This window comes from Macaca thibetana, chromosome 8, assembly GCF_024542745.1.
Source record: "Macaca thibetana thibetana isolate TM-01 chromosome 8, ASM2454274v1, whole genome shotgun sequence".
In the NCBI taxonomy this organism is placed as follows: domain Eukaryota; kingdom Metazoa; phylum Chordata; class Mammalia; order Primates; family Cercopithecidae; genus Macaca; species Macaca thibetana.
This window is the reverse complement of record NC_065585.1, coordinates 114,808,935-114,832,656: the sequence shown is the minus strand read 5'-3', so window position 1 is coordinate 114,832,656 and position 23,722 is coordinate 114,808,935. Positions and strand designations below refer to the sequence as shown.

The 23,722-nt window shown below is 44.2% G+C and overlaps 1 protein-coding gene across 2 annotated transcripts in view; it reads left to right on the top strand.

Moving 5' to 3' along the window:
* The first annotated feature begins 212 nt into the window (after positions 1 to 212).
* The window catches only part of EXTL3 (exostosin like glycosyltransferase 3), a 52,033-nt gene continuing 28,523 nt past the window's right edge, over positions 213 to 23,722 (top strand). The window contains exons 1-3 of one of the 2 annotated variants that reach the window (XM_050802471.1): positions 213 to 299; positions 12,143 to 12,236; positions 14,264 to 16,886. In XM_050802471.1, coding sequence (XP_050658428.1) covers positions 14,739 to 16,886 — 2,148 coding nt within the window. In that variant the 5' untranslated portion in view covers positions 213 to 299; positions 12,143 to 12,236; positions 14,264 to 14,738. Of the gene's footprint in view, positions 300 to 5,774; positions 7,480 to 12,142; positions 12,237 to 14,263; positions 16,887 to 23,722 lie in introns of those variants that run through there. The other variant, XM_050802472.1, reaches the window with a different exon arrangement.

Genomic DNA, 23,722 nt, shown 5'->3' with positions numbered 1-23,722 from the left:
CGGGTGTCACCGTGGCGCTGCGGGAGGCCTCGGCGGTCTTCGGACGCGGTCGGGAAAGTGGAGAGCGCGTGCCCGCGTCCGCGCCCCCGCTCGCGAACGCCGGCTTCGGCCATTTCCGGCGCGGCGCCCTTCGGCAAGTTCCGCAGGCTTCTGTCGGAAATGGCTGCCGGCCGGCAGGGGGAGCGGCGGATCCGGCGCGGCCTGGAAGGCGGGCGGCCGGCAGCCCGAGCGGCTTCTGGGACGCCGAGTTTCGCGCAGGCAGCGGCAGCGGCGGCGGCAGGTCCCTAAGCTGGAAGCCGGTAGGACTGCTAGCCGCGCGTGAGCCCGAGGAGCGGGGGCCGCGCCCGGAAGGGCTCGTGGGAGGGTGCCGTGGCTGGCCCCGAGCGCTGGGGACGCGGCGGGAGGAACCGGGTCCGCGGTGCCCTGGGGAGGCTGCTGCCCGGCGGCGGGAGGCGTGCAGCCTCCGAGCGGAGTAGGCCTGCCCGACGGCTCAGGGGCCCGGGGAGAGGCCGCCAGGCCCTCGGCCGGCAGTGGGGAAGGCTAACGGGTCCCTGGGCTGGGGCACCCCCTCCCCGCCCCCACACGCCCTCTCTCGCCCCAGTTTGGGCTGCTCGGGACCCGCCTCCACGTCTTTTCTTGCACGCTCGGTTGCAGCTATTGAGCTTCCTCTGCTCCCTAAAGCCCTCCATCCTCTGTGGCTCGCGGCGTTTGTCCGGCTGCTGGCCCGGAGCATCTTCTGTCGGCGGAGGCGCAGCCCGGGACTACCCCCACCCCTTCCCGTGCACACCTTCCCACATCTGCCCCCTGCTTCTACACGCAGTCGCCTGCTGCCCTCCCCGCTGGCTCTTTTTGCCGGGCTCGCCTCCTTTCAGGAGCCACAGTCAGAGGAGCCGCTTCCTGTCCGATGGTCCAAGTGCTGCAGGACCCTGACTCCCAGGCCCAGCTCCCCTAGAGCCGGCCTCGCGCTGCCCGGGCGGGACCGGACAGGGCTGCGCGGGGCGTGTGTGCGCGGCGGAGCTCCGAGCCCAGCGACGGGGACAGCACCTATTCCGAGCCCCTCGGAGGCGAGGCAGGGCTGCCCGGCTGCTGATGGGTGCTGCTTTCTCTTCCCCACATTGAGCGAGAGGTTCGGCTCCTTTTATTAATAAAATCTATATGGCTCTCAGAAGACTTAAATTTTGTGGATTTTGCCCCTCCCCCGCCAGCCGCACCACCCTACCCCCGCCCTTCCCCGCAACCTGGATTGTTTTGCTTCCCCTTTTAAAAACTCCAAAAGCTTCATCAAGTCTTCTTGGTTCGACTGCTTTGGTGGAGGAGGAAGCGCAGAACACCACCACATGTCCATTTTTTTCCCCATATGTGATTTACTTAAGAGGCGTCTTTAGCATTTCTTGTCACTTTGTCCTATTCTTTGTCCAATTTAGGTAGCTTCATTTTTACTGGCCGAGCTCCCCGTGGGTTCTTTTGTTTTTAAAGGCATTGTGTGTTGCAGCCATGCAGACTCTGCAGTTTTCTGTATTTTGTTCGCCAGCGAGTCCTGCATTCTGATACGGTGACTGTCTGTGACCTGTGTGCTGGTATAGTAACAGCGGGGCACAGAGTCTGGAGCGAAGCGAAGCCTTTTCAGCGACTTGCTGTTTAGCAGAGGGACTTTTAAATATTTTGTGATGAAAGAACTGTTTTCTTAAACTGTTATTTGGTGTGTTAAAAATACCTTATCCTGTGGGAATTCCCCATTCTTTTGCCTGTGGGGGGCCCGAAGAATCATAAGAACTCACGAGCATGAGAGAATCTAGCTTAACTAAGTGCTTTCTGGAAGAGTCGGAATTGTGGCTCTTCTGACTTCCGGAAACATGTGTTTAATATCCAGATGTGAGGGGCATACCTACCTAAAAAGTGATTGACAGGCATATGTCTGTATCCCTCCACCTCTGGCTTTTCTAGTGGGGGAAAACTCTGTTAGTATTTGGTGTGTAGTTGGGATCTTTCAGTGATGAGGCCTCAGAGTTTTGATCTCAGAGTAAAAAGATTTTAAGTGAACAGTGTGGAGAGAAGTCAGTCAGGGGCCGGGCTGAGCATGGGAAATGTATTTTTAGGAGAGAGGGCAAGTCCAGAGGGTGGTTTGAAGCCAGCAGAAGAATGTCTTAGACAGTGACCGGTTCTTTTCCGCAGGGCCCTAGGCCAGCTGTGGATTGGAGGGTTATGGGTGATGAGGGGGTGCAGGAGTGATGCGGAGACCCTGTCCCAGTTGAGACTGGTGGTCTTCTGGAGGAGGGTGGGAGGGATTCCCTGTTGTAGACTCCGGTGTTAGGAGAAAAAAATGAAGGTCCCACCAGACCTACTCTTGGTAAAGGTTCGAGTGCCTTGGCATGTTACTGTAGAGTGAGGCAAGGAATATGAAACCAGGACCTTTCATAACGTCTTAAAACTGCCCACTCCATTCACTGGTTATTAAGTTTAGCTCAGAAAACTTCTGTTAACATATTTCTGTTTTATTTTTGTTACCTCTTCATTTCGGCAACTATCATTTCGAAGACTTTCAATGATAGGGCAGTTGACTAAGAGGGAAGAAAGGATTTTTCACTTTTAGAGGTTTCATGGAAATAGCATAGCCCAGGCAGAGAGAGTTGATGAGCTCCAGAGGGACAGAGGTGGGCTCACCTGTAAGCTTCATCTTTTCTTTTCTTGGCGGAATCAGTTGCACAGTCCTTTTAAATTTTCAATCATTCAGACCTCTTGGGTGATGTTACTAGGGAGAAGAGAAGCAGGATTTAAAAAACCTGTGATCTTGAAAATAGAAGAGGAATGTGGAGACTCATTACTAACATACTTCCCTCTCCCACACTTAGGCCATAAAGTGCAGTGTAGGATACTACTCACACCCAAATGACCCATTAAAAGTCTAGAAGTGGAGCCATAGGAAGATGAACTGTAGAGTCTGTTGGAGAGTGAAAGCATCATATACATAATATATAAGAATGCCTACTATACGCAGCCATACAAACGGAATCCATAACGGAATGAGCAAAGCTGTATTCCAGTGAATCTTTATCTACAAAAGCAGGCAGCTGCCACTTGCGGGTGCCTGCCTTAGAGCGCCACCCCTCACACACATGCCTTTTCTTTGGTATATTCCTTCATTTGGCTGTATCCAGTACCTTTTGGACTGGTCAATAACATTAATGGTTAACGTCCTGGATGTTTGCTTTGTTGACTGCTTTCCCTTTCAAACCTCTTCTCCAACTTGCTTTTACATGTTTTTTCAGCAATTTTGATGTACTCTTTCCAGCATGGCTTCCTTTCTTTGTTTTTCTTTTCTTTTTTCTTTGAGACAGAGTCTCGTTTTTTTCGCCCAGGCTGGAGTGCAATGGCATGATCTCAGCTGACTGGAAACTTCCGCTTCCCAGGTTCAAGTAATTATCCTGCCTCAACCTCCCGAGTAGCTAGCATTACAGGTGCGCGCCACCACACCTGGGTAATTTTGTATTTTCAGTAGAGATGGGGTTTCACCATGTTGGCCAGGCTGGTCTTGAACTTCCACCTACCTTGGCTTCCCAAAGTGCTGGGATTATAGGCGTGAGCTGCAGCATCCGGCTTCCTTTGTTTCTGAAATAGAGCTGTAAAATATAAAAAGCACAGTGGCTTCAAATGCAGAAAATAGTTGATGGGATCCCAAATTATTAATGGAGTCTGTGGAAAATTAAGAGGGTCCTTAAAGGAAAGCCTTATGCTTGAAATCTTGGAGGTGAAACGAGAAGGAGGTCTTGGAAATGGCCTTGCTGCCTTGAGTAGATAGGGTGGTGAAATTTTCCCCACAGTAAAACATGTTTTTGTGCTTTCTGGGAGCAAGACAATTGTCAGTCACTGAGGGCCTAGAGTCTAAAAGGATCTTTGAGGTCATCTGGTCTAACCCCTTAATTTATGAGTTAACAAAGGATAAGGAGCTTGTGAGTCAAGAAGGAGGAACTGGGAAGTTAGGGGGCCTGATGAATCAGAAAGATGGTAATGATGATGGGATGGTAAAGCGTCTCAAGCTGAATTCACCCACGAAGGGTGAAGGAGGATGCCCGAGTCATAAGCTGATTTAAGGCTGGGCACGGTGGCTCACACCTGTAATCCCAGCACTCACCTTGAGTCCAGGAGTTCAGGACCAGCTTGAGCAACATCATAGTAAGACTCCGTCTCTTAAAAAAAAAAAAAACCAAAAACTGATTTATGCATGGCTTAGCAAACTTGCCTCACTTTCTGTGTCTCATTCAGGGAGGCCCAGGGCACGAACGACATCAGTTGTATGCCTCCACAGCATAAAATAAAAATCATGTGTTTTGGAGAAGTGGAAAGCGTTAGAGAGATTAGTTTATACTCTAGGCACTTGTATACTAAGTTGACTGTTCTGAGAATAAGTTAGCAAAATCCATCTGAAGACCGTATTTAAAAACCTTGTTTCTACATCTCTACCCAGCCCTTATGAAAATGATGCATCTCATTTTAGGAGGGAGAGTGAGAAAGACAGGAAGAATGCAGAAATGACCTATAATTTCACAATCTAGAAGTGCCTCTGTTGGTGTTTTTGCTTCTGTTTTTCTATTCAGAAATATATACATATGCATTTTAAACTTGTTATACGGCGTATATGGCTTTGAATCTGTATTTTTCCGGTTAACATTATCTTGTGAACATCTTTTCCTTTTATTTAAAACCATTGAAAAGCTTCCTAATGGTATGATAGTCATATCAGTGACAGTCACACATTGTTTAACCTTGCTCCTAGTCTGGGACATTTAATTTATATATTTTATATAGATGATAAAGAATAATGAGGTGATTGCATCTTTATATACAAATCTTGCTCACCTAAAATACATTCCTAGAAAGTGAAATTGCTGAATCAGAGATAAGAAAATTTTGAAGGTTTTTTTTCTTACAAATGGCAAATTACTTTTCAGTTTACCTTTTTACTGACACAAGAGTACCTGCCACATTGTGGCAGCCAGCATAGTTCAGAGTTGTACTCTAATCACTTTATTTTAATGTTTTAGTACGAACATTTTGGAAGTTAAATCTTTTTTCTCACTCATGATTCTTTAAGAATAATTTCTGGGATAGAATTACAGGGAAAGAGGACAGGCACAGTTTCACTGTTTCTATTACTGCCAAATTGTGCTCCAGAAAGGTGTGCCAACTTGCAATCCCAGCAGCCAAGTGTGGGAATGTTTACCCTGGATCCTGCTTAGCACCAGATATTATAATTTTACAATTCTTTGATGATTTATTAGTGGAAAATACCACAGTATCTTGTTTGAAATGTGCATTTCTTTGATCGCTAGGAAGGTTAAATATATAAACATGTTTATCACTTGAACCCTTTTTTGTGTAATTTCTTGTTTATATCCGTTGACCACTGTTGATTGCCTTTTTAAAATTCTGTCATATTGCACAGGCTTCCCAGTTTTTAATCAAATTTAAGCTTTTTTTCCCTTCTGAATACTTAGAATCCTTTGATTCTTATAGAGTCAAACCTGTTGAACATTTCTGGATTTTAATTCTGCTTGGATTCCTGGAAAAGTGGCTATGCTTAACTTGAGATGAAATTACACTTATGTTTTCCTTTTCTTGGTACAGTTCATTTATTATAATTAACTCTTGAATGCATCTGGAACTTATTTTTGGATTTGGTTTGTCATGTAGTAATCTGACTTTATTATTTTTTTTCCAAATAGATGTGTCACATTATTTATTGGAAAATGTAGTGAGGTGTTTTTTAAAAAAGATTGCAACAAGGTGATATTTTTAATTACAAAAGTAATACATATTGATTGTAAAATGAATTAAGACAAAATGAATCCTCTAAGTAAACAAATGGTAGATAAGTGAGAAGCAGTATACAGGGCTGTAGGTCATACAGACCTGGATTTGTAACTTGGTTGCTGTATTGCGTTGAACAAATTTCCTAGCCTCAGTGATATGCCACTGCTTCATCGGTGAAGTGGGAAAGACAGTAATCCCATGTGGCTGATGAAATGAGATAATATGTGTGAAGTGTGTTATCTAGAGTACTGTGCCTAGCACACTGTAAATATAAATCAGTAGCAATTATGATAAAGCCCTCTTCTCCCCATCTTCCAAGGGCGTGTGGTGCATTGTAGTGTGGACTTTCTGCATTAGCTAAGGGATAGTGCTGTTTGTCTTCTTCAGCTGTCTACAGTTACACTGATTCGGCTGCCATCAATCTGAATCTCCATTACTATCAGTTCTTCATTAGACCAATGGTTTTGGAGTTAGGGTTGTGTGCTCTGCATTAAAATCACCTGGGAACTTCGTCAAACTGCAGGAGTTTGGCCCCCCACACGTAGGAATTACGATTTAGTTAAAGTAGCTTGGGCCCCGGTTTATTATTTGAAAAAATTCTTAAGTGGTGAATCTGATTTTTACACCTAGTTAAACTTGCCTGGTAAGACAATACCATTTGGATTTATGGGACATTAGCAAACTGGTGGGAAGGGAAACAGGTAAGGCAATGGCATAATTTTCAAATTGAGGACTTACCCAGCGAGTTGAGACTTCTGGGCTCAGGTTTGTTGCCAAATAAACAGATGACTTGGGGTAATCAATAGCCTCATTTTCCTTTTTAGTATCTATATATTGAGCAGCGGAAGGAATGCTCACCACTTATTGATGAGTTCCTTTTGTATTTTGTGATTTGTCTGCTAGTGGCATTTGTGGAACACCTTGGGATTTAGAAATCTGCTCTTAAACCCAAAGAATAACTTGTTTTCCCTTTCTAACAGCCATAAGGGTGGCTCAAACTCCGGTTCTCTGGTTGCATCATAATCTTCACTCTCGAGTCAGTAGGTCAAGGCACAACCAGTTTTTCACACTTCATTTTGTTTTTTTAATTGCTGAGGATGTTCTATTTCGCTTTTTTCATCCAGGCTAAATTATCCAGTAAGAAACCACTGTGGTCGTTGGATTGTGAAAACATAGAGCCTTGGTCTCCTGTAACTTGGGAAGTGTCTATATGTAGTTCTTACAGCTTACTCTTTATCTACAATTAGCTTCCCTGGGAAGTGCCTTTTTTTTAAACAGAAGACAAATCAGTGATCGCGTTGGGAAATGTGTTTTAGTGCTTATTAACATACTTCCTGACTTCACGAACTAGGTACTGTCTTGCCTTGACAGGCTGTTTGTCATGCCTGTACTTAGTAAGGAAATCAGGAAATGATGTTTTTTTGGGTTGTTAGTACTTCAAAACAAAACAATCCTCTGAAATACTGCTTTCAACGACCTCACTGAAATGGTTTCCTGTGGAGAACTCTCTTTACCTAATTGGAAGGGCTCCTGGTGATGGCAGCAATGGCAGCAACGTGCAGACAGCTCTGTAGAACCCGCACCTGGGTTGTCATGGAGTTCTGCCACTTGATGGGCCCATTTTGACCTGAATGAAAAAGAGAAAATGGTACTATAAGCACAGATATACAGGTGGGTCAAAGGCACACTGGCAAACATATTTTGCTCTAAGTCTGCTATTCTCTCTAGCAGGTAGATACTTTGAATATAGTGTTGACTTTCGGTTTTGGAGGAATATTATGTGTTTCAATTGTAATTATTATTCATGGTTACAGTGGAGTAGCAGTGATATGGAGAATGTAAAAATACATATGATAGGCATGTGTGTGTGCCTGCTTGCATTGTTACTTGTATTAATATAGACAGTGTAACATAATTAAGGCATTAAAGGTATGAGCCTTACAGTCAGCTTGCTTTGGTTTGAATTCAAGTTTCACCACGTAACAAGGGTGACTTATGGCTAATTAGCCTCTGTGCTTTGGTTTCCTCATGTACAGAACAGGAATAACAGTAAATCCACTTCACGAGATTGTTGTGAGGATTAAGTGAGTGTGTTGAGGAATATGTGGTAGTAGGTTTAACCCGGCATATAGTGAGCATTCAGTACCTGTTAGCTATTATCATAATTATTTAAGATATTAGAGGCCATTGAAGGTTTCACTGGGAACATCTGGAAAGCGTCTAGCCTCTCTGTTTCTCGCCCTGTTCTCCCTTCATACCTTCTACGTGGAAGGCATAATAGCCAGATGGAGCAGTGACTCCATTCTTCCCTGTTGCGCCTCCTGTCTCTCCAGGTGAGTGTTTTAGTGTAGTTTAACTCTTTTTCTTTCTGTCAGAGCTGCATTGTAGTCTGATAATTTTCTGCGTATAAAATTATACAGTTTTATTAAAAGACGCGAAAGAAGACCTAAATAGAGACATATCCCAGATCCGAGATGGGAAATTTCAATATCAGTGTTTTTGTTTTACAAGGAGAAAAGTCAAGTCGTAGGATGGTTGTTATATCAACAAACTCTTGAAAGCAAGGCCGTGAGTAATGTTCCTGCTGATAATCGCAGTTTGCTGTTGAGATAAGGGACGCGAGAGGAGGAGGGCCCTGGTACTTGGAGGTGGAGGGGTGAGAAGGTGAAGGGGAACACCAGCACGTGCACAGTTCTGGATTGGAACTCTGAGCCCCGACTTCTCAGCCCACTGCTCAGACTCTGAAACAGAGTGATTACATTGTAGCTTTCCAGGGCTACAGCTTGGTTCAGCCGTTCAGTGAGTAGCTAGCAGATAGAGATTTCTACTTTGCATTTGTCACCAAAATGTCTAATTAGGGAAAAGAGTAAAAGGTAGGACGCTGGCCACAATCTGAATGATAAATCTCTGTATACAACTATTTTAGTTTTTTTCCCCCTGGGAGAAGACACTGTCACAATCCCCTTCTAGTCATAGAAGATGTGCTTGCTGCCATTGGACCTTTGACGTGTAGATGGCTGTGTTGCTGACCACTGGAAAAAGGATATCAGGAGGGAGGTGAAGATGGGAAAAGTAAATTTGAGAGTCAGCCAATCCGGGGCTAACCGAAGCTCACTGGCAAATTCTGGGAGGTGAAGGCAGAGAAGAGGTCGAGGACAAGCCTGCGGGAACAGCTACATTTGGGGAGCAGTGAAAAGGGGTCAGAGAAAGAGAACCAGGAGAGGGCATGGGCAGGAAGTGTAAAATGCAAACTGCCTTAATATGAGGTACACAGCACGGGTGAGAATGCAAGACACTTTGATAGGAGAAATGAAGGTGTAAGTGGAGAGACTTTTTATGCTTCTGGATAGGATTAACTATATTAAAATACTTAAGACTTCCCTACTTAAATGCAATATAATGGGATTCTTTTTATATGTCACTGAATTCTGTCCCTAATATTGTGTTGAGTTTTTTTGTGTCTATATTCATGAGATATTTTTTTTGTAGTTTTCTTTCTTTTCTTTTCTTTTTTTTGAGGCAGGGTCATGCTCTGTCACCCAGGTATGATCTCACCTCCCACCTCAGCCTTTCGAGTAGCTGGGACCATGCCTGGCTAATTTAATTTTTTTTTGTTGTTGTTGTTAGAGATGGTGGGGTCTCACTGTGTTGCCAGGGCTGGTCTCAGGCCATCCTCTCCCCTCAGCCTTCTGGAGTGCTGGGATTATAGACGTGAGCCCCAGTGCCTGGCTTGTGGTGGTCTTTTTTTTTTTTTTTTAGTACTGTCTTTGTTTGGCTTTAGTGTCAGGGCAATGCTAGGTTTATAAAATGAACTGGGAAGTGTTCCTTCCTCTGGAAGAGACAGCGTAGAGTAGGTGTTTAGTTTTCTTTAAATGTTTAATAGAATTCTTCAGTGAAACCATCTGGGACTGGAGATTTCTTTTTTGGGATTTTTAAAAGTATGAAGTCAATTTACTTAATAGTTATAGAACGAATTAGATTATTCCCTATTGGATGAGTTGTGGTACTTTGTGTTTTCCAAGGAGTTGGTCCATTTCACTGAAGTGTGTAGAGTTGTTTGTAGCCTGCAGTGGTAGTCCCTGTTTCATTCCTGGTACTGGAAATTTGTGTCTTTTCCCTTTTTTCTTTGTCACTCTTGCAGGTTTGTCAAACCAGTGACAAACCTCTTTGTTTTCTTGCTTTTTGCTTTTTCTCTTCCACTTTTCTGTTTTTGATTTTGTTGATTTTTGCTCTTTAGGTTTTTTTTTTTTCCGGGTTCTTGAAGGAGGAGCATAGGTGATTGATTTGAGACTTTTCTTCAATATAAGAATTCGTGCATACATTTTCCTCTAAGCACTGTTTTAGCCATGTTCCCGTTTTTTTTTTCTTCCATCTATAATATCTTACTTAATTTGTGCAGTAACTTTGGCAGTAGGCAGAGATTTTCAGCCTCACTTTACAAAGGAGGAAATGAGCTCAGGGAGATTATGTAACATTCCGAAATTCTCAAGGCTGAGCTGCGTCCTGAGCCAGGTAGTCTAGCTGCAGGTCCATATGGCCATCCAGCTGCCTCCCGACTCTGAAGTTCTCTCTCTGTAGTTTACAGTGTATTCAATACATTATTTGTTCATGGATTCATTAACATTATGTTGAGAGCCATGGGGAACACGTTCAGTATGAGGTAGGAGGACTGGGTCCCAGCAAAGCAGAAAGGGAGGATGAGTCAGGGAAGTAGATGGAACACTAAAAAAGCACAGCTTCCTGGAAGTCCAGGGGAGAATTGAGAGTTTGTAGGATGAGGAAGTGAGTTTGTACGACTCATTTATTTAACAAATATTTATAGAGTGTGTACAGTGTGCCGGACACGGGGCTGGGTGCTGGCCACCCAGCAGTGATCCAAGCACAAAGGGTTCCTCCCCTTGAGGATTAGGCTTTGGTGGGGAAGGGAGGGAATTAATAAATTAAAAGATACTGGGAAGTAAATCAGTGGGTCGGAGCCAGAGGGCATCAGGGAGTAAGAAAGGCAACTTTAAATGAGAATGCCAGGAAAGTTCAGACCTGAAGGATAAGAAAGAGTCTGCCAGGCAGAAGCCTGGGGAAAAACATTTCAGACAAAACAGGTGAGAGCGAGAAGCTTGGCATAGTCGAGGAGGTAAGAGGAGGCCAGTGTGGCCGAAGCTGAGAGAGCAAGGGGAACAGTGATGGTAACTGAGATGGGTCTGGGGGGCCCGGCAGTACAGTGGGCAGCCTTGAAAATACCAAGAGGGGAGGCGTGGTCTGAGTCACGTTTCAAGATGGTCCTGGTCGCTGTGTGTGGAGTGCATTGTAGGGGCAGGAATGGAGGCCAGCTGGCAAGTTAAGCATGAAATGCTGTGGCAGGTGACGGAGAATGAATTAGACATGTACATTGTATATGGAGTAAAAAATCTGAAGGTTCCTCCTTATCATTATTTCAGTGACATTTATTCTAGAGGCTGATATATTTATTGTCATTTTCCAGAGAATGACAGAAGAGATTCTGAGAGTATTCTTTTTCTTTCGGCTTGAAATAATTTAATTAGCTGTTTAGGAAGGAATGCTAATGCTATTGGACATGGACGATGCTTTTGCCTGGCTCCAGTAAAAGAGATGGGAATTTAGTGGGGATGCATTCTTTTGAATCATTGTTGAATTACTGGTTTCTGTGAGAATGTTTGTTTTTACTCTCAGCTCTGCTTATATGTAAGTTGGTAGCACTAGAAATATTACACTAAGTATAGTCAGTCTCCAAATGACTTTTTAAAAACCCGTGTTTAGACACTGTATGTGGTATCTTTTTGAATTTTTGGTATGAAAAATTTCAAACCTAGGCAAAAGCAGAGAGCGTGATATAATAAGCCCCCATGGGTACCCATCATTCATTGTCAACAGCAGTCAGCGTACGGCTGATCTTGGGTTGATTTCTACCTGCAAACACTCCCCACCACCCTCATCCTGTTTATTTTGAAGCAAATTCCAATAATATTTCATCTGTAAATATCTCAGTATATACTTTCAACAAGTAAGGACTTTTCCATATTTTAGTGTTTGGTTTTATTCCACCTTAGAGCACATAAATAGGTAACGTCTGTCTGGATGGTTTGCCTGCGTGAGTCCCCTTGTATACCACTTGTCGCGGTGTGTTTATTAAAAGTCTACCTTTCCACTTCAAAGAGTCTGTTTGGACAGTAAATTATTCGGTGACCTCATATACATGAGAGAAATCTTTTCATAGGGGACAGTAAATAAGTTGTTTAATAGCACTTTCAGTATTGAGTATTTTTCTAATAGCGTGTCACTGTTCTATTTTTGTTTTTGCTTAATTTTTTTTAATCAGGAGAGCAAGCCCTGGAGGTTCACTCTTTCAAGAAATCATGTGTTGAAGTGTAATGCTACACAAGTCAGAGGAAGGAAGGATCCTGAAACACATGGTGAGAAAGGAATGAGTCAGCTGGATTGCGGTGATTACGTGATTATGCCTTCTTTTCTTTTTCTTCCATTCTGTTGTTTCTTTGTTACAATTTGGTCATAAGTGCAAAGAAGATTCTTTTGAAAGCAAGAGATTTAAACATGTGAATCACAAGGATAATGTAAATTCGAGTATTTGGTCAGCTGCTAATTATCCAAGTTTAGATTATCCAAATACTTAAAACTTTTATTAATATTATCATCAACTTGAGGTCTGATGTCTTGTCAGATGTTCTCTCTAATGGACGAAGTGACTCACACCATCATTTCCCTCCTCTCATTCTTTGCTGTTAGCCAATTCTAATATCCTCTTTTCTTTCTTTTTTTTTTTAATAGATGGAGTTTCACTCTTGTTGCCCAGGCTGGGGTGCAATTGTGGGATCTCCGCTCACTGCAACCTCCGCCTCCCGGGTTCAGGTGATTCTCCTGCCTCAGCCTCCTGAGTAGCTGGGATTACAGTTGCGTGCCACCACACCCAGCTAATTTTGTATTTTTAGTAGAGATGGGGTTTCGCCATGTTGGCCAGGCTGGTCTCAAACTCCTAACCTCAGGTGATCCACCCGCCTTGGCCTCCCAAAGTGCTGGGATTACAGGCGTGAGCCACCATGCCCGGCCTAATGTCCCCTTTTCTTTAGAAATTGTTATTATAATTTATTGACAGATTAAAATTTAATATCAAATGTTACAATGAAATCAAATGTTACTTGAAAAAATGTTAGAATGTTTTAAGAAATCTTTATTCTGAAAAAAAATTATGTTTATAAAAATGGTAAAAAGGAGAGAAGACTATTACACCTTTAATAGTTAAACATCTTTGACAGAGGTAGAGGCTAGAAAAAGTGGTTGTGCCTCTGTGAATTCCTACTCATTTTATGCTATGTGTACCCTTGTTTGTTTATATCTTATCTCTTAGGCTGAAGGAAGTTCCATGAGGTCAAGGATTATACATCCTAGATTCTCCCACAGTTATATTTAGCATGTCTTAGCCCTGTTAAGAGTATGGTGAATATTTTTTGGAAGAATGAAAAAAGAAACCGGGAATATTCCCTGGCATAGAATATTATGATTTGCTTCCAGCTCTGTTGAGTTTGAGGGAAAGCAAGTGGCAAGCCTCTGTAGTCAGTGGCAGTGAAGCTTGGTGAGAGAGCAGGGCTGGGAGTGTCGTTGAGGGACTCAGTCGCTTCAAGCATCCTCCCGTCCACTCTACTTTGTGTCACAGCATTGTGGTGCACTGCCGTCTCCATGCACCTATCTCCATTTTAGAAGACTAGGAAACCGAGGTCTGATAGCAAATCTGTCAGCAAAGAATGAGAACGAATGTCTCTCATTTCTAAGTATAGTGTTCTTTCTAAAAGAGCAAGTTACTATTTATATTTTAAGAAAGAGCACATGATGTCTGCTAATGGAAGATAAATGAGAAGCAAACTGGGAAATACATTTTGTCTCAGGATTACTGCATCTACTACTGGATACAGATCAAAAGAGTTCTCTTCAACCCTTTCAACTCTATGTTGAACAAATTGAGCTTTTCAGAGTCTTTTTTTGTAAAGTATTTCCAAAGAAGACTTATAGGTTAGGAGTAAACATAAACTACCCAAGTTGGCTAGGAAGGTATTTCTCTTCATCTAAAGATGATGCCCAGGTATGGAACAGATAAGAAAATGAGACTGTGGACATCTTTGTCCCGTGAATTTAGTTGGTCATTGTGTTATAGGGCTGTAATGCCACTCTAGATCCAGTTAAATAAGAAGTGGGGAGGGGTTGTAAACTGCAGCTTTTTGGGGGCACTTATCCATTTATTGCCCCAAGTAAAATACCCATACCAAACAACAAACAGCATCTCTACATTGTCATTGTAATGTTCTTTGAGACACAGCCAGTGTTCTAGCTGTTGTTCCATCTAAGATTTAAGCATTTTCTAGAAATGTATGGTGGTGGGGGTGTTGAACATAATCTCTTCAAGACTGACATGGTTCTCTTTCTTTTGCAGGCCTGATTGTTGGCAAAGGCATCGTAAGAAGCTGGCATTTATTTCTGTTCTAACCCATTACTGTATAACTGTGAATTGACACTATGCATACTTGTTGGTCAGCAAAGCCAAGAAACAAGAGCTATGGCAGTTGAGAAAGTCTGTCTGATTCCAGGGTGTTTTTTCTGGGTTTCATCATCAGGTACTTCCTCCCTTTCATCGCAGCAAGAATGTGGCACCTTTTACCGTTTGATAAAGATTAAGGACATGTTCTTTGGTCAACAGCCAGAACTTAAAATCTTCTGGAATAGGGTCAGAGACCATTTCAGCTGCAGCTGAGGAAAATGAAATTTCCATTTCATTTGGTGCCTTGTCCAGGGAGCACACTAACTCTTCCGGAAACGCGTCAGTGAAACAGAGATAGTTTTGTGGAATAGCAACCCATGGTTATGGCGAGTGACCCGACGTGATCTGGGGGGCAGGCTGCAGAGGACTCATGACAGGCTATACCATGCTGCGGAATGGGGGCGTGGGGAACGGAGGTCAGACCTGCATGCTGCGTTGGTCCAACCGCATTCGCCTCACGTGGCTCAGCTTCACGCTCTTTGTCATCCTGGTCTTCTTCCCGCTCATCGCCCACTATTACCTCACCACTCTGGATGAGGCTGATGAGGCAGGCAAGCGGATTTTTGGCCCCCGGGTGGGGAACGAGCTGTGCGAGGTGAAGCACGTGCTGGATCTGTGCCGCATCCGGGAGTCGGTGAGTGAAGAGCTCCTGCAGCTGGAGGCCAAGCGCCAAGAGCTGAACAGCGAGATCGCCAAGCTGAATCTGAAGATCGAAGCCTGTAAGAAGAGCATCGAGAATGCCAAGCAGGACCTGCTCCAGCTAAAGAATGTCATCAGCCAGACCGAGCATTCCTACAAGGAGCTCATGGCCCAGAACCAGCCCAAGCTGTCCCTGCCCATCCGACTGCTCCCAGAGAAGGACGATGCAGGCCTCCCTCCCCCGAAGGCCACTCGGGGCTGCCGGCTGCACAACTGCTTTGATTATTCTCGTTGCCCTCTCACCTCTGGCTTTCCGGTCTATGTCTATGACAGTGACCAGTTTGTCTTTGGCAGCTACCTGGATCCCTTGGTCAAGCAGGCTTTTCAGGCGACAGCACGAGCTAACGTTTATGTTACAGAAAACGCAGACATTGCCTGCCTTTATGTGATACTAGTGGGAGAGATGCAGGAGCCGGTGGTGCTGCAGCCTGCTGAGCTGGAGAAGCAGTTGCATTCCCTGCCACACTGGCGGACAGATGGACACAACCATGTCATCATCAATCTGTCGCGTAAGTCAGATACACAGAACCTCCTATATAACGTCAGTACTGGCCGTGCCATGGTGGCCCAGTCCACCTTCTACGCTGTCCAGTACAGACCTGGCTTTGACTTGGTCGTATCGCCGCTGGTCCATGCCATGTCTGAGCCCAACTTCATGGAAATCCCACCACAGGTGCCGGTGAAGCGGAAATATCTCTTCACCTTCCAGGGCGAGAAGATTGAGTCTCTGAGGTCTAGCCTTCAGGAGGCCCGCTCCTTCGAAGAGGAAATGGAGGGCGACCCTCCTGCTGACTACGATGACCGGATCATTGCCACCCTGAAGGCGGTGCAGGACAGCAAGCTGGATCAGGTCCTGGTGGAATTCACCTGCAAAAACCAGCCCAAACCCAGCCTGCCGACTGAGTGGGCGCTGTGTGGGGAGCGGGAGGACCGCTTGGAATTGCTGAAGCTCTCCACCTTCGCCCTCATCATCACCCCCGGGGACCCTCGCTTGGTTATTTCCTCTGGGTGTGCAACACGGCTCTTTGAAGCCTTGGAAGTTGGTGCCGTCCCGGTGGTGCTCGGGGAGCAGGTCCAGCTTCCCTACCAGGACATGCTGCAGTGGAACGAGGCGGCCCTGGTGGTGCCCAAGCCTCGTGTTACCGAGGTTCATTTCCTGCTCAGAAGCCTCTCCGATAGTGACCTCCTGGCTATGAGGCGGCAAGGCCGCTTTCTCTGGGAGACTTACTTCTCCACTGCTGACAGTATTTTTAATACCGTGCTGGCGATGATTAGGACTCGCATCCAGATCCCAGCCGCTCCCATACGGGAAGAGGCGGCAGCTGAGATCCCCCACCGTTCAGGCAAGGCGGCTGGAACCGACCCCAACATGGCTGACAACGGGGACTTGGACCTGGGGCCAGTGGAGACGGAGCCGCCCTACGCCTCACCCAGATACCTCCGCAATTTCACTCTGACTGTCACTGACTTTTACCGCAGCTGGAACTCTGCCCCAGGGCCTTTCCATCTTTTCCCCCACACTCCCTTTGACCCTGTGTTGCCCTCAGAGGCCAAATTCTTGGGCTCAGGGACTGGCTTTCGGCCTATTGGTGGTGGAGCTGGGGGTTCTGGCAAGGAGTTTCAGGCAGCGCTTGGAGGCAATGTTCCCCGAGAGCAGTTCACAGTGGTGATGTTGACTTATGAGCGGGAGGAAGTGCTTATGAACTCTTTAGAGAGGCTGAACGGCCTCCCTTACCTGAACAAGGTCGTGGTGGTGTGGAATTCTCCCAAGCTGCCATCAGAGGACCTTCTGTGGCCTGACATTGGCGTCCCCATCATGGTAATAGAAAAACGAAGAGTTCGTTTTGGTGCATGAAATAGTGTCACTCTTAATCCCTTTTCCATCTTCCTTCACTTTAGCAATAGTGACTTCTAGTAGAGGAGAATACATGCATACTCATGAAAAACCTGTATAGTTTCCTTTCTTCCTGAAGGATTTGCTTGCTGCTTTTTCAAGCCTTGGTAGTTCTGTTGCTGTTACTCACTTCCTAAATCTAGGATCCCCAAAACCAAAACTGATTGTATATTCAGTATACAAAACCTTGTCGGTTATCCCATAGACTTCTTCCATGTCACAACAAGATGATGATGATAATGATAAGCTACCATTTAGGAAGCACTTAGCATCTAGTCACTATAATAAGCATTTTGTGACATATCATTATCACTGTTTCTTCAACTTATTCATATGGGAGCTGAGGCTTAGGTTAATGAATTTGCCTAAGATCATGGTGAGTAATGGAGAAGCTGAGCTTTAGTGTGTCTGATTCCAGAAGCGGCAGCTTTAGTCACCTCCCAAAGGGTTTAGGAAGGCCTGTGTCATTTTCCAGGTATTCATAGAAGTCTTTTGGAAGACTGGGGTTGGGGTTTGATATTTTGGAGTTGGAGAACCAACTCCAGTGGAACCTTCCAGGGTGTCTTGTAGGTTCTTTCTCATTCTTTACTTCATCTCATGGTTAGGTGCTGTATTTTACAGGAAAAATAATAGCTAAATATGTAGGACAAGGCTTTAGTTCTGAGGAGTGTATCCACTTCAGAATGAAACTTGGCATTCTAGAAGAGAGATGGCGACAATCTCTCTTAAATGTGCAGCCTTAGAGCAGGTCTTAAGCAGACTGCCAACTATTTAACCTGCTGCATATGTAGTTACTTTCCGGCAAAAGGTAGCAAAAGGTCTGATGGGCCACACATTGCTAGAAGTCTAGTTTTTTAAAAAATGTATTTCATTGGGAAGCCAATTTATTTGAATTGTTTTTCTAAGCAGCAGCATGGTATAATAAGTATGAGATTTGGCGTGATACAGACCTGGGATTAAGTAGTCATTTTGTGATCTTTGATAATTAGCTTTTTTGATCTTGCATTAAAGAGGAATCTAAGATAAGACAACTAAGAATTCTAGAAAGGTGCTCACTTACTTGATTCCTTCTTGCCCCTTAATGTTAAAGGAGATGGAAGCCAATATGTTTGTCTTGCCTATGCTGTGGGCAGCTTTAACTGACTTCACTCATAAAGGCTTCTTGTATCCTCTCTGCATCATTTCTGTTTGTGTCATAGTTGTTACTGCCTACTTCCTTCTGTGCAAAGTACCTCTTTGCTTTAAATTTTTTCTTACTGCTGCTAATCTTATTTTTTTATTTAATTGAATTTATAATCAGAAGCTATTCAAAGACTGTAGGGTTATAAATCCTTTTTATCCCTGTTTATTTTGTATATTAAGCAAAGTTTTGTAAATGAGTTTAATAGACTTCTCAAAGTTCACTTTTTTTCTTTCTGTTACAACTTTGTCATTGAAATTAAAGAAGGATTTGCTCTGTGAAAGATAGATGCTCCTCAAATAGTGGAATAATAGAGAAGCCATTGTTTTCCATTTTTCCTGAGTTTTCTTTGATTTTGATAGGGACGTAGAGAAGCTAGTACCACCCCAGTTGACTGAAATTCATCGAGAACTTACCAGAATGAATCCTTTTTAAAAAACTCTCGTGGGAAATAAGTTGTCCTGACTGTTGGGCAGCCCATCGCAATAATACCTAATGGAAAATGCCAGAAACTTTACAAATAGGCCGTTCTAAACAGCTTTCTCATATTAGCATTACAAGTTTTTTTTCTGATCCTTTTAAAAAAGAGGAAGTAGCTTCAGATGGAGAATTTCACTCCATCCTGCAAATATTCTGGTTGTGCTTTGTATCTAGGAGAGGCAGGTGTTCTGGCCTGCAGTTGAAGTTGCTGACATCTTGGATGTACCTGGGTATCAGAGCTAGAAAGAGACTGGCAGCCCTCTCTGCTATAGAAAAATGGCACTACTATGATACACCTCAGAGTGGGTTTTCCGTCAAGATGTAGATATAGCCCCAATTCAGTATGCTAGCTTAAACCAAGGTTCCCAGGCATCAGTGGATCTACCCAGGAACCTCCGTGCCATTTCAGAAAGTGCTGGGCATTACGGGCTTCTCTTATGCTCAGGTTCCCACTAACAATAGGCATAAGTGCTGGATGTTTGTGGGCTGTGAAGTCTATTGAGCACCAGCTATTTTAAATGGAGAAGGATTGTCTTAGGGATCCCCCATAGGACTTACATGTTAAAATTTCTCATTCTTTTAAATAATTACTTACATAAAAAGATCTAGCTTAGAGTGAAGGTGATCTTTATTGCCACCACCTTTGAACAGTCCTGTTTCAAATGCTCTGTGTAAAGAGAACTTCAGCACGAATGGGATGGTGGCGGGGCAAGGAGGCAGGACTTGTAGAGAGATGGGAGAAGTGTCACCAGTTGAAATGGGTCTCCTGTTGAATGGGGTAGGACTACTAAACAGAGGGGTGATGGTGGGTGTCTGCTCTCTCCCTGGCTCTTGTATATTTTGTAAACATGTGAATCAGGTCCCTTAGCTCCTGGAGCACAACAACAAAATACCTAATGAAAGCCAACTAGAGAGTATTGTTATGCCAAAGGATTTGAGGTCTAGGCTTTTGAAAAACTCTCCACTGTATTGGGGACCACCACTTTCATGGCACCTGACAGATGTTCCACTGTTTCCAGGCCTCTGTTGTTTCTGACGATATGTCAGTGGTTTTCAGATTTTTGTTTCCTTGTATGTAAGGTGTGGTTTTCTCTGGCTACTTTTGAAATTTTTTTTAATTTGGTTTTCAGCAGTTTGTGGTATGCCTCAGCATGGTTTTCTTTGATGTTTATTCTGGAAAGTGTTGATATTTTTGTTTTAGTAGGTGGTTAGTTGTATTGACTCAGACTAAAAGCCCTGTCTCGTGAATGGCCACTCGCATGTTGAGTTATTTTATATGTAGCTGCTCTGCTTACAGCCTGCACCAAGCATGCATGGCTTAGGGGTGGGCCAGAGACAGAGCAGTTTCTACACAGAACTTGGAGCTCCCCCTCTCTGGCTTTCTCCTTTCTGGATTTTTCTCCTTTCTTTCTAGGGGCTATGGTTACCTTATACATTTCCTTTACAGGCCAGAAAGACCATAGGTTTCGTATGAGAGTTTTAGCGGTCTTTCTTGGTACCAACTCTGGCTTGCTCTCAGGGTGAAGCAACAGTAATTCTCCCTGTACCAGTAACTCCCTCCCTCTGAATTTTAGCACCTCTCCATAATTGGTTGTCTTTTGTTGCCTCTCTAGTGCCTTCTGGAAATTGCTTTTTTGGGATTTTTGTGCAGAGGTTATAGTTGTCATCTGAGGGAAGACTGGGTCTGGCAGAAGCTTACTCAACTCTCTGGAGGCAGAAACGCCAAGTAATCTCTTCTTGATAGATAGTCCCATTAAAAATTTTGGTTTCAGTTACTACTTTGACCAGTTGACACATCTTCCTTAGTCTGCTTTATACTCTGGAAAATAGTAAGTAGGGTGGCCGTTTTAGAATCTGTCCTTTTGGAGTTGTAACATGTGGGCTGTTAGGAAAGGGACGTCTTTCAGTTACTAACAGTGTAGTCTAGCTCACTCAAGACGTTGCTTCTCTTCACACTGTATACTCACTGATTGCTGAGACAGTCTCTTGGCAGCCCATCCCTGAGTCTTAGTTTTTCATTCTTTTCTTCATAAAGGGTATGGCTAATTTACACAGGGTGCCTTGGAAGGGCTCTTAGAAGGGATGACATTTGAGCAGAAGCCTGAATGAAGCGAGCGAGAACGCCACGTACATTCTGGAGGGATGTATGGGGAATGGCAAGTGCCAGAAGCAATACCCAGTGCATCTGGGTGGCACGTTTGAAGGAGGTTGGAGTAGGCGGTAGGGCCAGCAGGTGCAGGACAGCGCAGGTCGCGCTTGTCTGGGTTTTATCCTCTCTGCCTTAGGATGCCCTTGGAGGGTGTTGAACAGAGGAGGCACATGATTTTTATGGAACTATGGGGAAAAGAGCAGAAGCAAAAAGACTCGCAGTAGCCTAGGTGAGGAGCGGTGGTGGAGAGAACCAGTTCAGAGATCAGCATAGCATACATCCTTGCAGACTGCAAGGTCTGTGGAAGTGATGAGGTCAGAATGCACCATTTTTTTTTTTTCCAAATGAAAATGATAGTGCCGGACACAGTGGCTCACCCCTGTAGTCCAAGCACTTTGGGAGACTGAGGCGGGCGGATTGCTTGAGACCAGCCTGGCTGACATAGGGAGACTCCATCACTACAAAAAAATAGAAGACATTAGCCAGGCATCATGCATGCCTGTAATCCCAGGTTCTTGGGAAGCTGAGGTGGGGGGGATTGCTTGAGCATGGTAACTCAAGGCTGCGGTGAGCTGTGATTGTGCCACTGTGCTCCAGCCTGGGTGATAGAAGGAGACCCTGTCTCTAAAAAAAAAAAAAAAAAAGAGAGAGAGAGATACAAAATTATTTTTCTGATGTAAATATCATTCCAGGGGAGTTATTTTCATGCTCTCTCCCCAGTAGCATCTGTAGTGCACTCTTGGCGTCAGGAACTTTCTGGATGGGGACTCTGCCTCTCAGGCTAAGAGGCTTGGCTTCTGGCTAGACCTCAGGCAAGAGAGTGGAGATCGTTCTCAGGGCTTACTCCTTAAAGTGTTGGTAAGCTGTATTTTTTTATCTCTGCCCACTCTACTTTTAAAAATGTCCCTTGAACGAATGAGATGATAATTTCCTAAAATTGTGATAGCTAGGTGAAGCCAGCAGGAAAAACCTTGTCCAGCTTCTCCAGGTCCAAGACTGTGCAAGGTCTGGTGCACTTCACTAGGAGCTGGCACATCTGGGTGGTTTGATTTTCTCTTTGACAACATTTGATTTAATAACTTGGTGGCTATAGCTGTGGCTTTCTGTTTGCGAATGGGCTGTTTGGCTGCAAAGGAAAATTATATAAAACAAGGCTACCTCAAACCAAAAATGAATAGCAAGAAATGCAGAAGTTTAAAGGAATTGCCGGAAAGTCATGTTGCATAATTTACTAATTGCAGCAAATTGATTCTTGAGGTAGTGTCTTCCCCTCTTAGTTTGTGTATACTCTTTTTACTAATTCAAAGTAAGGAATCTGAGACTGTGATAATTCTGTTGCTTCAGGTCACTTGACTAATTGATGCCTGTATTACTCAGAACTTTTTTTTTTTTTTTGAGACACAGTCTCACGCTGTTGCCCAGGAGCGCAGTGGCATGATCTTGGCTCACTGCAGCCTCCGCCTCCCTGGTTTAAGTGATTCTCGTACCTCAGCCTCCCTTGTAGCTGGGACTACAGGCACACACCACCATGCTCAGCTAATTTTTGTATTTTTAGTAGAGTCGGGGTTTTGCCATATTGGCTAGGCCGGTCTCGAACTCCTGACCTCAGGTGATCTGCCCACCTCTGCCTCCCAAAGTACTGGGATTACAGGTGTGAGCCACTGCCAGCCCCAGGTCTTAGGACTTCTGACAATAGATATGTATTTTTTTTCTTTTTCTTTTTCTTTTCCGCATGCACATTTCCTGGAGAAGCACAAACTTGTTTTTTAAAATATGTATATAAAATATAGAAAATGTATAAATTAAAATACATACAGAATATAAAATATACATGTAAAGTGTATGACAATTAAAATAGAGACTGTGCTAATATCATGTTATAATAATTGTTAACAGTTTTTGGGCATTTTCTGTGTGCTAGGCACTGTGGATGGTCTTTATCTGCATTCTCTCATTTGTTGACCTGCTAACCTACGTTTTTTACCTGCACTTGCACTGGGATCATTGGCAACTTTTTCTCTTAGAAGTTAAAATAGACTTGTGTCATTTAAAACATGTACAATTTTGTTTGTACTGTATGACATCCATATGTAAAGTTATAAATGGAAAACCAATGCACTGTTACCTCCTTATTCTCTTTCCTTCCTTTGCATTTTCTTGCTTTCTGCCCCATCACTTGACGTTTATTGAATGAATCCCTTAAATAATGTAGTCCTCGGCCGGGTGTGGTGGCTCACACCTGTAATCCCAGCACTTTGGGAGGCCTAGATGGGTGGATCACGAGGTCAGGGGTTTGAGACTAGCCTGGCCAAGATGGTGAAAACCCCGTCTCTGCTAAAAAACAAACAAAAAACAAAAGTTAGCCAGGCACGGTGGCGGACGCCTGTAATCCCAGCTACTCAGGAGGCTGAGACAGGAGAATAGTTTGAATCCGGGAGGCAGAGGTTGCAGTGAGCCGAGATCATCCTACTGCACTCTAGCCTGGGTGACAGGGTAAGACTCCGTCTCGATGATGATGATGATGATGATGATGATGTAGTAGTAGTCCTCTTTCTGTCATCTTCTTTCTGTCACTCACCTCCCTCCCCACTCACTTCAAGCTGTGTTACCTAGGTCCTCCTGAGTTAGGTGGGCATGACTGTGTGCCTCTTCCTGGATCTGATTTTCCTGTCCTGAGTTCTCTGATGGGTTCCTCTTTTAAGTTGGAGGAAGGGGATGATGGAGAACTAAGATCAGTTGCCGTTTCCTTTCTTGCCTGTGTGATGGCATGATGTTAAGTTTCATTCTCAGATACGGATTTGCTATAGGGATGTATTATGCATGTATGTGTTTTGTTGGAGGATGGAGATTATTGGGCATGGCTGGGCTGGATATAATCTTAAAGAGAAAAAGGGCATTTCAAGTGTATTTAAATGGCCAAATTTCAGAGGTGGCAGCGTTCTAGGCCACGAT